The 13,910-nt window shown below is 48.0% G+C and overlaps 1 protein-coding gene across 4 annotated transcripts in view; it reads right to left on the reverse strand.

The window, feature by feature from the left end:
- LOC129820836 (tensin-1-like) overlaps nucleotides 1–13,910 on the reverse strand; it is a 310,756-nt gene that overhangs the window by 171,155 nt on the left and 125,691 nt on the right. For all 4 annotated transcript variants that reach the window (XM_055877855.1, XM_055877852.1, XM_055877854.1 and 1 more), the window contains exon 3: nucleotides 4,197–4,234. In XM_055877855.1, coding sequence (XP_055733830.1) covers nucleotides 4,197–4,234 — 38 coding nt within the window. The remainder of the gene's footprint in view (nucleotides 1–4,196; nucleotides 4,235–13,910) is intronic.

The raw sequence follows: 13,910 nt of genomic DNA on the forward strand, positions 1-13,910 counted from the left end.
AGTAGCAGAGGTTATGCAGGGGCTACGTGCGAGTCTTATCTAAATATGGATGTGGAGATTTACCCCTGTAGCGAGTCAGTGTGGAAACTGTCTCAGCACGACAGAGTTATTCCCACCACTTGGATTCCAGAAGTGTAAGATCACATATTAATCTAAACTAAGGAAAGGCTTAGGGGCAATGGGAGCACCTTAACCTTATATATTTAGCTTGTAAAGTCTTCATAAATAATGAATTCAAGGCGATGCAAGCTTGTTTGAAAGCTGATAGCGATCGAGCTAGCCTTCATCAACTATCATTCACGACATAAAAGTCTAAAAGTAAATTGTGACCTGCCAAGGCCAATCTCAGAGGGAATATTTCTCTGATTAGAGAAAATGGAGGTTTGTCCATGTATGTCCATGTTTGCTGATTGGGAGTAGTTTGGATTGTACTCTTCATCACAATTTAATTAAGAAACAGTCTCTGCGTTCCGGACCTGTCTTCACAAATCAACCCTGGGGTTCACAGAATTCCTGCATGCGTTCCTTCCTAGCAAAGAACTCCAACAACAACACCTCTCAGGGAGACGACCATTTCATATTTTGTTAGTTCTCTCTTCATATGCTCTACCCCTTCACTCATCACATTTTCTTATTTTTTTAGTTTGATATGTTTTTCTGGGTTTCAATCACGTCCTCGTATTATTAAGTCAGATTAGTTGTGGGGTCATGAATGGGATGTATTTGTTGCGGGGAGCATTGATTGAAATACAGTTTGTTGTCATTGTAAGAGCCAGTAGACCAAGAAGAGGTCACATGGGCTGCTCATTACTCACTGCTTCAGAACGTTTCCCCAAAACAGTTAGGCGGCTATTTACTTCATCATTTATTTGAATTGAGATGGATGCAATTAAAACACTGACACATTGAATTACACACAGTCATCAACCAAATGCATTGCATTAGCTTGAGCTACTTTGTATTCACCCCTCCTATGAGACTGACTGGTAAACCTTCACCCCTCCTATGAGACTGACTGGTAAACCTTCACCCCTCCTATGAGACTGACTGGTAAACCTTCACCCCTCCTATGAGACTGACTGGTAAACCTTCACCCCTCCTATGAGACTGACTGGTAAACCTTCACCCCTCCTATGAGACTGACTGGTAAACCTTCACCCCTCCTATGAGACTGACTGGTAAACCTTCACCCCTCCTATGAGACTGACTGGTAAACCTTCACCCCTCCTATGAGACTGACTGGTAAACCTTCACCCCTCCTATGAGACTGACTGGTAAACCTTCACCCCTCCTATGAGACTGACTGGTAAACCTTCACCCCTCCTATGAGACTGACTGGTAAACCTTCACCCCTCCTATGAGACTGACTGGTAAACCTTCACCCCTCCTATGAGACTGACTGGTAAACCTTCACCCCTCCTATGAGACTGACTGGTAAACCTTCACCCCTCCTATGAGACTGACTGGTAAACCTTCACCCCTCCTATGAGACTGACTGGTAAACCTTCACCCCTCCTATGAGACTGACTGGTAAACCTTCACCCCTCCTATGAGACTGACTGGTAAACCTTCACCCCTCCTATGAGACTGACTGGTAAACCTTCACCCCTCCTATGAGACTGACTGGTAAACCTTCACCCCTCCTATGAGACTGACTGGTAAACCTTCACCCCTCCTATGAGACTGACTGGTAAACCTTCACCCCTCCTATGAGACTGACTGGTAAACCTTCACCCCTCCTATGAGACTGACTGGTAAACCTTCACCCCTCAAATGAAACTGACTGGTAAATCTTCACCACCCTTTGCAGCCCTGGTATTTCCTGTCAATCTGAAACGGAGGAGGGTAGTGGGATCTTGGTAGAACTGAGGAGGGTAGAGGGAGCTGGGTAGAGTTGGAGGAGGGTAGAGGGAGCTGGGTAGAGTTGGAGGAGGGTATAGGGAGCTGGGTAGAATTGGAGGAGGGTATAGGGAGCTGGGTAGAGTTGGAGGAGGGTAGTGGGAGCTGGGTAGAACTGAGGAGGGTAGTGGGAGCTGGGTAGAACTGAGGATGGTAGTGGGAGCTGGGTAGAACTGAGGAGGGTAGTGGGAGCTGGGTAGAGCTGGAGGAGGGCAGAGGGAGCTGGGTAAAACTGAGGAGGGTAGTGGGAGCTGGGTAGAACTGAGGAGGGTAGGGAGCTGGGTAGAGCTGGAGGAGGGTAGAGGGAGCTGGGTAGAGCTGAGGAGGGTAGTGGGAGCTGGGTAGAACTGAGGAGGGTAGGGAGCTGGGTAGAGCTGGAGGGGGGTAGTGGGAGCTGGGTAGAGCTGGAGGAGGGCAGAGGGAGCTGGGTAAAACTGGAGGAGGGTAGTGGGTAGAGCTGGGTAGAGCTGTAGGGAGGGTAGAAGGAGCTGGGTAAAACTGGAGGAGGGTAGAGGGAGCTGGGTAGAGATGGAGGAGGGCAGAGGGAGCTGGGTAAAGCTGGAGGAGGGCAGAGGGAGCTGGGTAGAGATGGAGGGGGGGGTAGAAGGAGCTGGGTAGAGCTGGAGGAGGGTAGAGGGAGCTGGGTAGAGATGGTCCCGTGTGGCTCAGTTGGTAGAGCATGGCGCTTGCAACGCCAGGGTTGTGGGTTCAATTCCCACGGGGGGACCAGGATGAATATGTATGAACTTTCCAATTTGTAAGTCGCTCTGGATAAGAGCGTCTGCTAAATGACTTAAATGTAAATGTAAATGGAGGAGGGTGCAGGGGGAGCTGGGTAGAGCTGAGGAGGGTAGAGGGAGCTGGGTAGAACTGAGGAGGGCAGAGGGAGCTGGGTAGAGCTGGAGGAGGGCAGAGGGAGCTGGGTAGAGCTGAGGAGGGTAGTGGGAGCTGGGTAGAACTGGAGGAGGGCAGAGGGAGCTGGGTAGAGCTGAGGAGGGTAGTGGGAGCTGGGTAGAGTTGGAGGGTAGTGGGAGCTGGGTAGAACTGGAGGAGGGCAGAGGTAGCTGGGTAGAGATGGAGGAGGGTATAGGGAGCTGGGTAAAGCTGGAGGAGGGCAGAGGGAGCTGAGTAGAGATGGAGAAGGGCAGAGGGAGCTGGGTAGAGATGGAGGGAGGGTAGAGGGAGCTGGGTAGAGCTGGAGGAGGGTAGTGGGTAGAGCTGGAGGAGGGTAGTGGGTAGAGCTGGGTAGAGATGGAGGGAGGGTAGAGGGAGCTGGGTAGAGCTGGAGGAGGGTAGTGGGTAGAGCTGGGTAGAGCTGGAGGAGGGTAGAGGGAGCTGGGTAGAGCTGGAGGAGGGTAGTGGGTAGAGCTGGGTAGAGCTGGAGGAGGGTGAGTGGGTAGAGCTGGCAGCTCTGGAACATTTCAGTAATGGCTGCCAGATGATAGGCGGTGATGTATGGTTGGTGTGTGTGCGTTGTGGAGGGTGAGTGGGTGCTATAAATCTATAATCTAAAGTCTAGTAAATCTCTCACTGCAATGTATTGACAAACTCAATGTTTTCTCATCTCCAGCCCTCCTTCACCACCTCTCTCTCTCTCTCTCTTTCCATCACTACTTCCCACCTTCTTCTAAGTGCCCCCTCTTCAAGAACACCAAGCCCGTGGACCACGTAGCGAGCGGCCGTTTCTTTTTAGAAGGGGGTGATGTCGAACAAAGAAAGGCTCAGCCAAGTCAAACACATACTGGGACAGCCTGCACTTGTTTTCAGATTCCTCCCATACAGGAACACTGTTCCAGATGAGGCCCCGTCCACCTCATTAACACAACATTTCCATCTGATGAGCTCTGCTTGGCTTTGAAGGAAAGAGAGTTGCGCTAACTAAAGCACTAAGAGCTAACCACAGGAGGTTGTCAGGACGGGCTCATGGTAATGGGAGGGAGAGAAATCAGTACAATGGTATCAAATAATCAAACACGTGGTTTCCATGGTTTCCAGGTGTTTGATGCCATTCCATTCGCTCTCCGTTCCGGCCATTATTATGAGCCATCCTCCCCTCAGCAGCCTCCTGTTGCGCCAGCAGAGGATGAGAGACTTGGTAGAGCTACACTGTACGTTCTGTCACAATGGCTACATAAGGCTGTTGTGCACTTGAGATGTGACGTGATGACATAAGATGTAATGACAGTTTATGACAACCTACATCTAAAAAATGTAGCTGCCTAAAAAGACTGCGTTCCCATTGCTTAGACACGCCCAATCGTCAACATAAGAGCCCTGAGAAAAGCTGCTGCTCTTACCTTCACTTCACATGTCTTGTGGCAAGTCAGCCGGCACACTAGAAGATGGGAGAAAAATAGGAATTCAGAGTTAGTTTACATTTCCTAAAAAGTATTACATTCAAACATTGCTGAGCGGAATTAAATGAAAAGAGTGTATTAAAATTCTACCTCGTCAAAGTTCAACATGTTTACTCTATGGTCAAAGTCAAATATTATTGACTGTTAAAGACTGATGCTGCCCACTACTGGGGTCTGGGGTTTGGTGCTCTTGGGTCTGAAGAGAGCAGGGTCTGGCGAGAGAGCAGGGTCTGGCGAGAGAGAGCAGGGTCTGGCGAGAGAGAGCAGGGTCTGGCGAGAGAGCAGGGTCTGGCGAGAGAGAGCAGGGTCTGGCGAGAGAGAGCAGGGTCTGGCGAGAGAGAGCAGGGTCTGGCGAGAGAGAGCAGGGTCTGGCGAGAGAGAGCAGGGTCTGGCGAGAGAGAGCAGGGTCTGGCGAGAGAGCAGGGTCTGGCGAGAGAGAGCAGGGTCTGGCGAGAGAGAGCAGGGTCTGGCGAGAGAGCAGGGTCTGGCGAGAGAGAGCAGGGTCTGGCGAGAGAGAGCAGGGTCTGGCGAGAGAGCAGGGTCTGGCGAGAGAGAGCAGGGTCTGGCGAGAGAGAGCAGGGTCTGGCGAGAGAGACAAGGTCTGGAGAGACAGACAGGGTCTGGAGAGATAGACAGGGTCTGGAGAGATAGACAGGGTCTGGAGAGATAGACAGGGTCTGGAGAGACAGACAGGGTCTGGAGAGATAGACAGGGTCTGGCGAGAGAGACAAGGTCTGGAGAGACAGACAGGGTCTGGCGAGAGAGACAAGGTCTGGAGAGACAGACAGGGTCTGGAGAGATAGACAGGGTCTGGAGAGATAGACAGGGTCTGAGAGCTGAGAAGCTTGTCTGGGTTTGGTTGTAACTACTGGGGTAGAATAGTCCAGGATGGATAGAGATGCACCTAATTTTAGACTATATTACAATAGATGCTTAGTCTATTTATATTCATTCAGATTTACGTGAGATAAAACAGATCTCATAGTATTTATCCTGAAGTAGGATAGAGTGAATATGCTAGTCCTGAGCACTGATGTTAACTGTAATCTTGTGTTGTATAAACAAGACACGCTGGTATAATTAGTTCATGCCATTTAGTTTATATTTAGACACCTCCGACTACATTTACACTAACATTTGAGAGCCTCTTTGATTCTTTAATTAAAGACCTTGAGATAAGTAACAGAGTGAAAACCTACAGCACGCTCCAACCCCGAGGAGACTCTGGTTCCCAGTGAAAACCTACAGCACTCTCCAACCCAGAGGAGACTCTGATTCCCAGTGAAAACCTACAGCACGCTCCAACCCCGAGGAGACTCTGGTTCCCAGTGAAAACCTACAGCACTCTCCAACCCAGAGGAGACTCTGATTCCCAGTGAAAACCTACAGCACGCTCCAACCCCGAGGAGACTCTGGTTCCCAGTGAAAACCTACAGCACTCTCCAACCCAGAGGAGACTCTGATTCCCAGTGAAAACCTACAGCATGCTCCAACCCAGAGGAGACTCTGGTTCCCAGTGAAAATCTACAGCACGCTCCAACCCAGAGGAGACTCTGGTTCCCAGTGAAAACCTACAGCATGCTCCAATCCAGAGGAGACTCTGGTTCCCAGTGAAAACCTACAGCACTCTCCAATCCAGAGGAGACTCTGGTTCCCAGTGAAAACCTACAGCATGCTCCAACCCAGAGAAGACTCTGGTTCCCAGTGAAGCATGCTCCAATCCAGAGGAGACTCTGGTTCCCAGTGAAAACCTACAGCACTCTCCAATCCAGAGGAGACTCTGGTTCCCAGTGAAAACCTACAGCATGCTCCAACCCAGAGAAGACTCTGGTTCCCAGTGAAGCATGCTCCAACCCCGAGGAGACTCTGGTTCCCAGTGAAAACCTACAGCACGCTCCAACCCCGAGGAGACTCTGGTTCCCAGTGAAAACCTACAGCACGCTCCAACCCCGAGGAGACTCTGGTTCCCAGTGAAAACCTACAGCACGCTCCAACCCCAAGGAGACTCTGATTCCCAGTGAAAACCTACAGCAAGATCCAACCCAGAGGAGACTCTGATTCCCAGTGAAAACCTACAGAACGCTCCACCCCAAGGAGACTCTGATTCCCAGTGAAAACCTACAGCAAGATCCAACCCAGAGGAGACTCTGATTCCCAGTGAAAACCTACAGAACGCTCCAACCCCAAGGAGACTCTGGTTCCCAGTGAAAACGTACACCATGCTCCAACCCCGAGGAGACTCTGATTCCCAGTGAAGCACGCTCCAACCCCGAGGAGAGACTGATTCCCAGTGAAAACCTACAGAACGCTCCAACCTAGAGGAGACTCTGGTTCCCAGTGAAAACCTACAGCACGCTCCAACCCAGAGGAGACTCTGATTCCCAGTGAAAACCTACAGCACGCTCCAACCCCGAGGAGACTCTGGTTCCCAGTGAAAACCTACAGCACGCTCCAACCTAGAGGAGACTCTGGTTCCCAGTGAAAACCTACAGCACGCTCCAACCTAGAGGAGACTCTGGTTCCCAGTGAAATCCTACAGCACGCTCCAACCCAGAGGAGACTGGTTCCCAGTGAAAACCTACAGCACGCTCCAACCCCGAGGAGACTCTGGTTCCCAGGGTCCAGCTAAATACACTTATTTTATCCAGGCGAAGAGCACGGCACTGTTTGAATACTAAAATGAATGGAGTGTTACAAAGCTATACATCAAGTGAAATTAACACATTTATAAACTATTGATTACTATGTATAGCTTTGTAAGACTATAAATGACAAACCACCCAGCTTTGGAGTAGTGAAAAGGTATATTTCCCTGCTTTTCAGAGGAGCTGGCTAGTATGTAATGGAACTAGTGAGATGCTACCTTCAACTTCCTTCAAACTGCATGCAGAGACATAAAAATGGCATCCAGGAGTTTGTCTGACTCTGGGTAAGTAGGAAGCTAAATGCTAAATCCTAAAGTATACCTTTTTTGTATTGCACCCAACAGATTTATCAAGGGCTGAAAGTGCTCACCTCATGCACTACCATAAAAAGTGGTTTCCTCTATATTGTTCCCTGGAATACCACTGAACTGTGCTCCACCCACTCTATCACACGGTCCAGATACACTGACCCATTCTTTTCCCAGCATATAAGCCCTGAGTAAGCACACTTCCCTGGGGTACAAGGGGAAGACAGAGAGAGGAGGACTTCCATATTGGGTGTGAAGGTGGCTGGCGCACAAGGGCCCAGTCAGGTTTTTCCCTTGTTAGGAAGTTAGAGCTCTGCAGTGTAAACAGTCAGGTTTTTCCCTTGTTAGGAAGTTAGAGCTCTGCAGTGTAAACAGTCAGGTTTTTCCCTTGTTAGGAACCTAGTGCTCTGCAGTGTAAACAATCAGGCTGTTCCCTTGTTAGGAACCTAGTGCTCTGCAGTGTGAACAGTCAGGCTTTTCCCTTGTTAGGAAGTTAGAGCTCTGCAGTGTAAACAGTCAGGCTGTTCTCTTGTTAGGAACCTAGTGCTCTGCAGTGTGAACAGTCAGGTGTTTCCCTTGTTAGGAAGTTAGAGCTATGCAGTGTAAACAGTCAGGTTTTTCCCTTGTTAGGAAGTTAGAGCTCTGCAGTGTGAACAGTCAGGTTTTACCCTTGTTAGGAACCTAGTGCTCTGCAGTGTGAACAGTCAGGCTTTTCCCTTGTTCAGAAGTTAGAGCTCTGCAGTGTAAACAGTCAGGTTTTACCCTTGTTAGGAACCTAGTGCTCTGCAGTGTGAACAGTCAGGTGTTTCCCTTGTTAGGAAGTTAGAGCTATGCAGTGTAAACAGTCAGGTTTTTCCCTTGTTAGGAAGTTAGAGCTCTGCAGTGTGAACAGTCAGGATGTTCCCTTGTTAGGAACCAGGAGCTCTGCAGTGTGAACAGTCAGGCTTTTCCCTTGTTAGGAAGTTAGAGCTCTGCAGTGTGAACAGTCAGGCTTTTCCCTTGTTATGAAGTTAGAGCTCTGCAGTGTGAACAGTCAGGCTTTTCCCTTGTTAGGAAGTTAGAGCTCTGCAGTGTAAACAGTCAGACGTTTCTATTGTTCAGAAGTTAGAGCTCTGCAGTGTGAACAGTCAGGCTTTTCCCTTGTTAGGAACCTAGTGCTCTGCAGTGTAAACAGTCAGGATGTTCCCTTGTTAGGAAGTTAGAGCTCTGCAGTGTGAACAGTCAGGATGTTCCCTTGTTAGGAAGTTCGAGCTCTGCACTGTGAACAGTCAGGTTTTTCCCTTGTTAGGAAGTTAGAGCTCTTCAGTGTGAACAGTCTGGCTGTTCCCTTGAGCAGAAATAAAGAAGAGGGGGAACGATGGGAGAGGGCTAAGAGGGGATGAAGAGGATGGATAGAGGGGTAGTGGGATAGAGGGATACCCCTCTCTCCCTCTATCCCTCTACCCATCATCTCAATCCAACTGCAGAGCTCTATCTTCTTAACAAGTGAAAAGCCTTAATGTTTACATTGCAGAGCGGGTAGTGGGGAGAGCAGGAATTGAGAAGAGCGGGTAGTGAATAGAGCAGGTAGTGAAGCGAGCGGGTAGTGAAGAGAGCGGGTAGTGAAGAAAGCGGGTAGTGAAGAGAGTGGGTTGTGAAGAGAGCGGGTAGTAAGAAGAGCGGGTAGTAAGAAGAGCGGGTAGTGAGGAGGAGCGGGCAGTGAGGAGAGGCGGATAGTGAGAAGAGAGGGTAGTGAGGAGAGGCGGATAGTGAGGAGGAGCGGGCAGTGAGGAGGAGCGGGCAGTGAGGAGAGGCGGATAGTGAGGAGAGAGGGTAGTAGAGAGAGCAGGTAGTGAGGAGAGCGGATAGTGAGGAGAGGCGGATAGTGAGGAGAGGCGGATGGTGAGGAGAGGCGGATGGTGAGGAGAGGCGGATGGTGAGGAGAGGCGGATAGTGAGGAGAGGCGGATAGTGAGGAGAGGCGGATAGTGAGGAGAGGCGGATGGTGAGGAGAGGCGGATAGTGAGGAGAGGCGGATAGTGAGGAGAGGCGGATAGTGAGAAGAGTGGGTAGTGAGGAGAGGCGGATAGTGAGGAGAGGCGGATAGTGAGGAGAGGCGGATAGTGAGGAGAGGCGAATAGTGAGGAGAGGCGGATAGTGAGGAGAGGCGGAGGGGAGAAGGGAGAGCCTCAGCGATGACCGAAAATAGAGACTGACAAAGCGAGAAGGGGAGAAAGAGAAAGAAAGATGAAAAAACGCAAGAAACTATGTTGTTGGTCCACATGATGAGGAGCGTTGAGGGGCTGGTTCCTATCTGACTCAGGACTTGAGGTATGTTCTTTAGTAGAGGAGGGAGGGAAGGAGGGAGGGAGGGAGGGAGGGGCTATTTCCTCACCCAGGTCCTTTGTAATGGGTCTGGACTCCCAAAGGCATGGGCTGAGCCCAGCTAGAGAGACGGAACGAGGGCTGAGATATTTCCTCTCTCATATGTGCAAACACACACACGCACGTACAGTACACACACACACACACACACACACAAGAAAGACGCAGACACTACATTAGACTGTCACAGACACCAGATACACCATGTGCCATGCTCTGACCACTACATTAGACAGTTACAGACACCTGACACACCATGTACCATGCTCTGACCACTACAGTAGACTGTCACAGACACCATGACACACCATGTGCAAACACACACACGTACAGTACACACACATACACATACAAAGAAAGACGCAGACACTACATTAGACTGTCACAGACACCAGACACACCATGTACCATGCTCTGACCACTACAGTAGACTGTCACAGACACCAGATACACCATGTACCATATTCTGACCACTACAGTAGACTGTCACAGACACCAGATACACCATGTACCATGCTCTGATCACTACAGTAGAATGCTGTGCATTGACTATAGCTCAGCCTTCAACACCATAGTACCCTTTAAAGTTCATCATTAAGCTTGAGGCCCTGGGTCTGAAACCCACCCTGTGCAACTGGGTCCTGGTGAAGGTAGGAAACAACACCTCCACTTCGATGATCCTTAACACATAGCCCCCACAAGGGTGCATGCTCAGCCCCCTCCTGTACTCCCTGTTCACCCATGACTGTGTGCCCATGTATGCATCCAACTCAATCATCAAGTTTGCAGACGACACAACAGTAGTAGGCCTGATTATCAACAATGACGAGACAGCCAACAGGGTGGAGGTGAGGACCCTGGCGGAGTGGTGCCAGGAAAATAACCTCTCCCTCAATGTCAACAAAACGAAGGAGCTGATCGTGGACTTCAGGAAACAGCTGACGGAGCACTCCACTATCCACAGACGGGACCGCAGTGCAGAAGGTGGAAAGCTTCAAGTTCCTCGGCGTACACATCACAGACAAACTGAAATGGTCCACCCACACAGACAATGTGGGGAAGAAGGCGCAACAGCGCCTCTTCAACCTCAAATTGCTGAAAAAATTCGGCTTGACCCTCAGAAACTTTTACAGATGCACAATTGAGAGCATTCTATCGGGCTGTATCACCGCCGGCAACGGCAACTGCACCGCCCGCAACCGGGGGGCTCTCCAGAGGGTGGTGGGTCTGCACAACACATCACCGGGGGCACACTGCCTGCCCTCCCCGACACCTACAGCCCCTATCGTCACAGAAAGCCCAAAAGATCATCAAGGACATCAACCACCCGAGACACGGCCTGTTCACCCCACTATCGCCCAGAAGTCAGTGCAGGTGCATCAAAGCTGAGACCGAGAGCCTGAAAAACAGCTTCTATCTCAAGGCCATCAGACTGTTAAGTAGCCATCACTAGCCGGCTACCACCCGGTTACTCAACCCTGCACCTTAGAGGCTGCTGCCCTATATACATAGACATGGAATCACTGACCACTTTAATAATGGAACACAAGTCACTTTAATAATGTTTACATAGTGCTTTACTCATCTCATATGTATATACTGTATTATATTCTACTGTATTTTAGTCAGTGCCACTCACACATTGCTCGTCTTAATATTTATATAAACTCAGCAAAAAAAGAAAAAAACATATTTTTCAGGACCCTTTCAAAGATAATTCGTAAAAATCCAAATAACTTCACAGATCCTCATTGTAAAGGGTTTAAAACTGTTTCCCATGCTTGTTCAATGAACCATAAACAATCCATGAACATGCACCTGTGGAACACTCGTTAAGACACTAACAGCTTACAGATGGTAGGCAATTAAGGTTACAGTTATGAAAATGTAGGACACTAAAGAGGCCTTTCTACTGACTCTGAAAAAAAAGGAAGATGACCAGGGTCCCTGTTCATCTGCATGAATGTGCCTTAGGCATGCTGCAAGGAGGCATGAGGACTGCAGATGTGGCCAGGGCAATAAATTGCAATGTCCGTACTGTGAGACGCCTAAGACAGCGCTACAGGGAGACAGGATGGACAGCTGATCATCCTCACAGTGGCAGGCCACATGTAACAACACATGCACAGGATCAGGATCTGTGTGTGTGTGTGTGTGTGTGTGTGTGTGTGTGTGTGTGTGTGTGTGTGTGTGTGTGTGTGTGTGTGTGTGTGTGTGTGTGTGTGTGTGTGTGTGTGTGTGTGTGTGTGTGTGTACATTTAAGTCTGTATGTGCAAACACTCCCCATGTCACACCCCTACCCTTCCCCATTCCTCTGAGTCTCTGCTCTGTCCTCTACACACCTATCATGAGTCACATGTTGACGGTCCATCCCCTTGGCTGTGTCAGGTTTCTATGGCTTACACGGCCTGTTAATTCAGGTGTTAAGTGATGACTGATCGATGTGTTTCTTCCTGTTAGGCGTTTTACAGAGGAATACCTCTCCAAAACCGTCTGCGTGTGCGTGTGCGTGCGTGTGTGTGTGTGAGTGTGTATGTGAGTGTGTGAGTGTGTGTGTGCGTGCGGCTGTTGCCATTGTAGGATAGGAGCGTCCAGAAGATATATTTTTATATGGACGAATAGGGGATATCAAAACGGGTTTGCTGAACCAGCTGTTTCCATATTCCAGTCTGTCGGCTGAAAGAAAGTGATCAGGTCACAAATGGGCTGAGTCTAACATGAGCGTGTGTTATTTCAGTGATGACTAAATGACTACATGAGCGTGTGTTATTTCAGTGATGACTAAATGACTACATGAGAGTGTGTTATTTCAGTGATGACTAAATGACTACATGAGCGTGTGTTATTTCAGTGATGACTAAATGACTACATGAGCGTGTGTTATTTCAGTGATGACTAAATGACTACATGAGTGTGTGTTATTTCAGTGATGACTAAATGACTACATGAGCGTGTGTTATTTCAGTGATGACTAAATGACTACATGAGCGTGTGTTATTTCAGTGATGACTAAATGACTACATGAGCGTGTGTTATTTCAGTGATGACTAAATGACTACATGAGAGTGTGTTATTTCAGTGATGACTAAATGACTACATGAGCGTGTGTTATTTCAGTGACGACTAAATGACTACATGAGAGTGTGTTATTTCAGTGATGACTAAATGACTACATGAGAATGTGTTATTTCAGTGATGACTAAATGACTACATGAGAGTGTGTTATTTCAGTGATGACTAAATGACTACATGAGAGTGTGTTATTTCAGTGATGACTAAATGACTACATGAGCGTGTGTTATTTCAGTGATGACTAAATTACTACATGAGCGTGTGTTATTTCAGTGATGACTAAATGACTACATGAGCGTGTGTTATTTCAGTGATGACTAAATGACTACATGAGAGTGTGTTATTTCAGTGATGACTAAATGACTACATGAGAGTGTGTTATTTCAGTGATGACTAAATGACTACATGAGAGTGTGTTATTTCAGTGATGACTAAATGACTACATGAGCGTGTGTTATTTCAGTGATGACTAAATGACTACATGAGAGTGTGTTATTTCAGTGATGACTAAATGACTACATGAGCGTGTGTTATTTCAGTGATGACTAAATGACTACATGAGCGTGTGTTATTTCAGTGATGACTAAATGACTACATGAGAGTGTGTTATTTCAGTGATGACTAAATGACTACATGAGAGTGTGTTATTTCAGTGATGACTAAATGACTACATGAGCGTGTGTTATTTCAGAAATGACTACATGAGCGTGTGTCATTTCAGTGATGACTAAATGACTACATGAGAGTGTGTTATTTCAGTGATGACTAAATGACTACATGAGAGTGTGTTATTTCAGTGATGACTAAATGACTACATGAGCGTGTGTTATTTCAGTGATGACTAAATGACTACATGAGAGTGTGTTATTTCAGTGATGACTAAATGACTACATGAGCGTGTGTTATTTCAGTGATGACTAAATGACTACATGAGCGTGTGTTATTTCAGTGATGACTAAATGACTACATGAGAGTGTGTTATTTCAGTGATGACTAAATGACTACATGAGTGTGTGTTATTTCAGTGATGACTAAATGACTACATGAGCGTGTGTTATTTCAGTGATGACTAAATGACTACATGAGAGTGTGTTATTTCAGTGATGACTAAATGACTACATGAGCGTGTGTTATTTCAGTGATGACTAAAGGACTACATGAGCGTGTGTTATTTCAGTGATGACTAAATGACTACATGAGAGTGTGTTATTTCAGTGATGACTAAATGACTACATGAGCGTGTGTTATTTCAGTGATGACTAAATA

This window comes from Salvelinus fontinalis, chromosome 23 (assembly GCF_029448725.1).
Source record: "Salvelinus fontinalis isolate EN_2023a chromosome 23, ASM2944872v1, whole genome shotgun sequence".
Lineage (NCBI taxonomy): Eukaryota > Metazoa > Chordata > Actinopteri > Salmoniformes > Salmonidae > Salvelinus > Salvelinus fontinalis.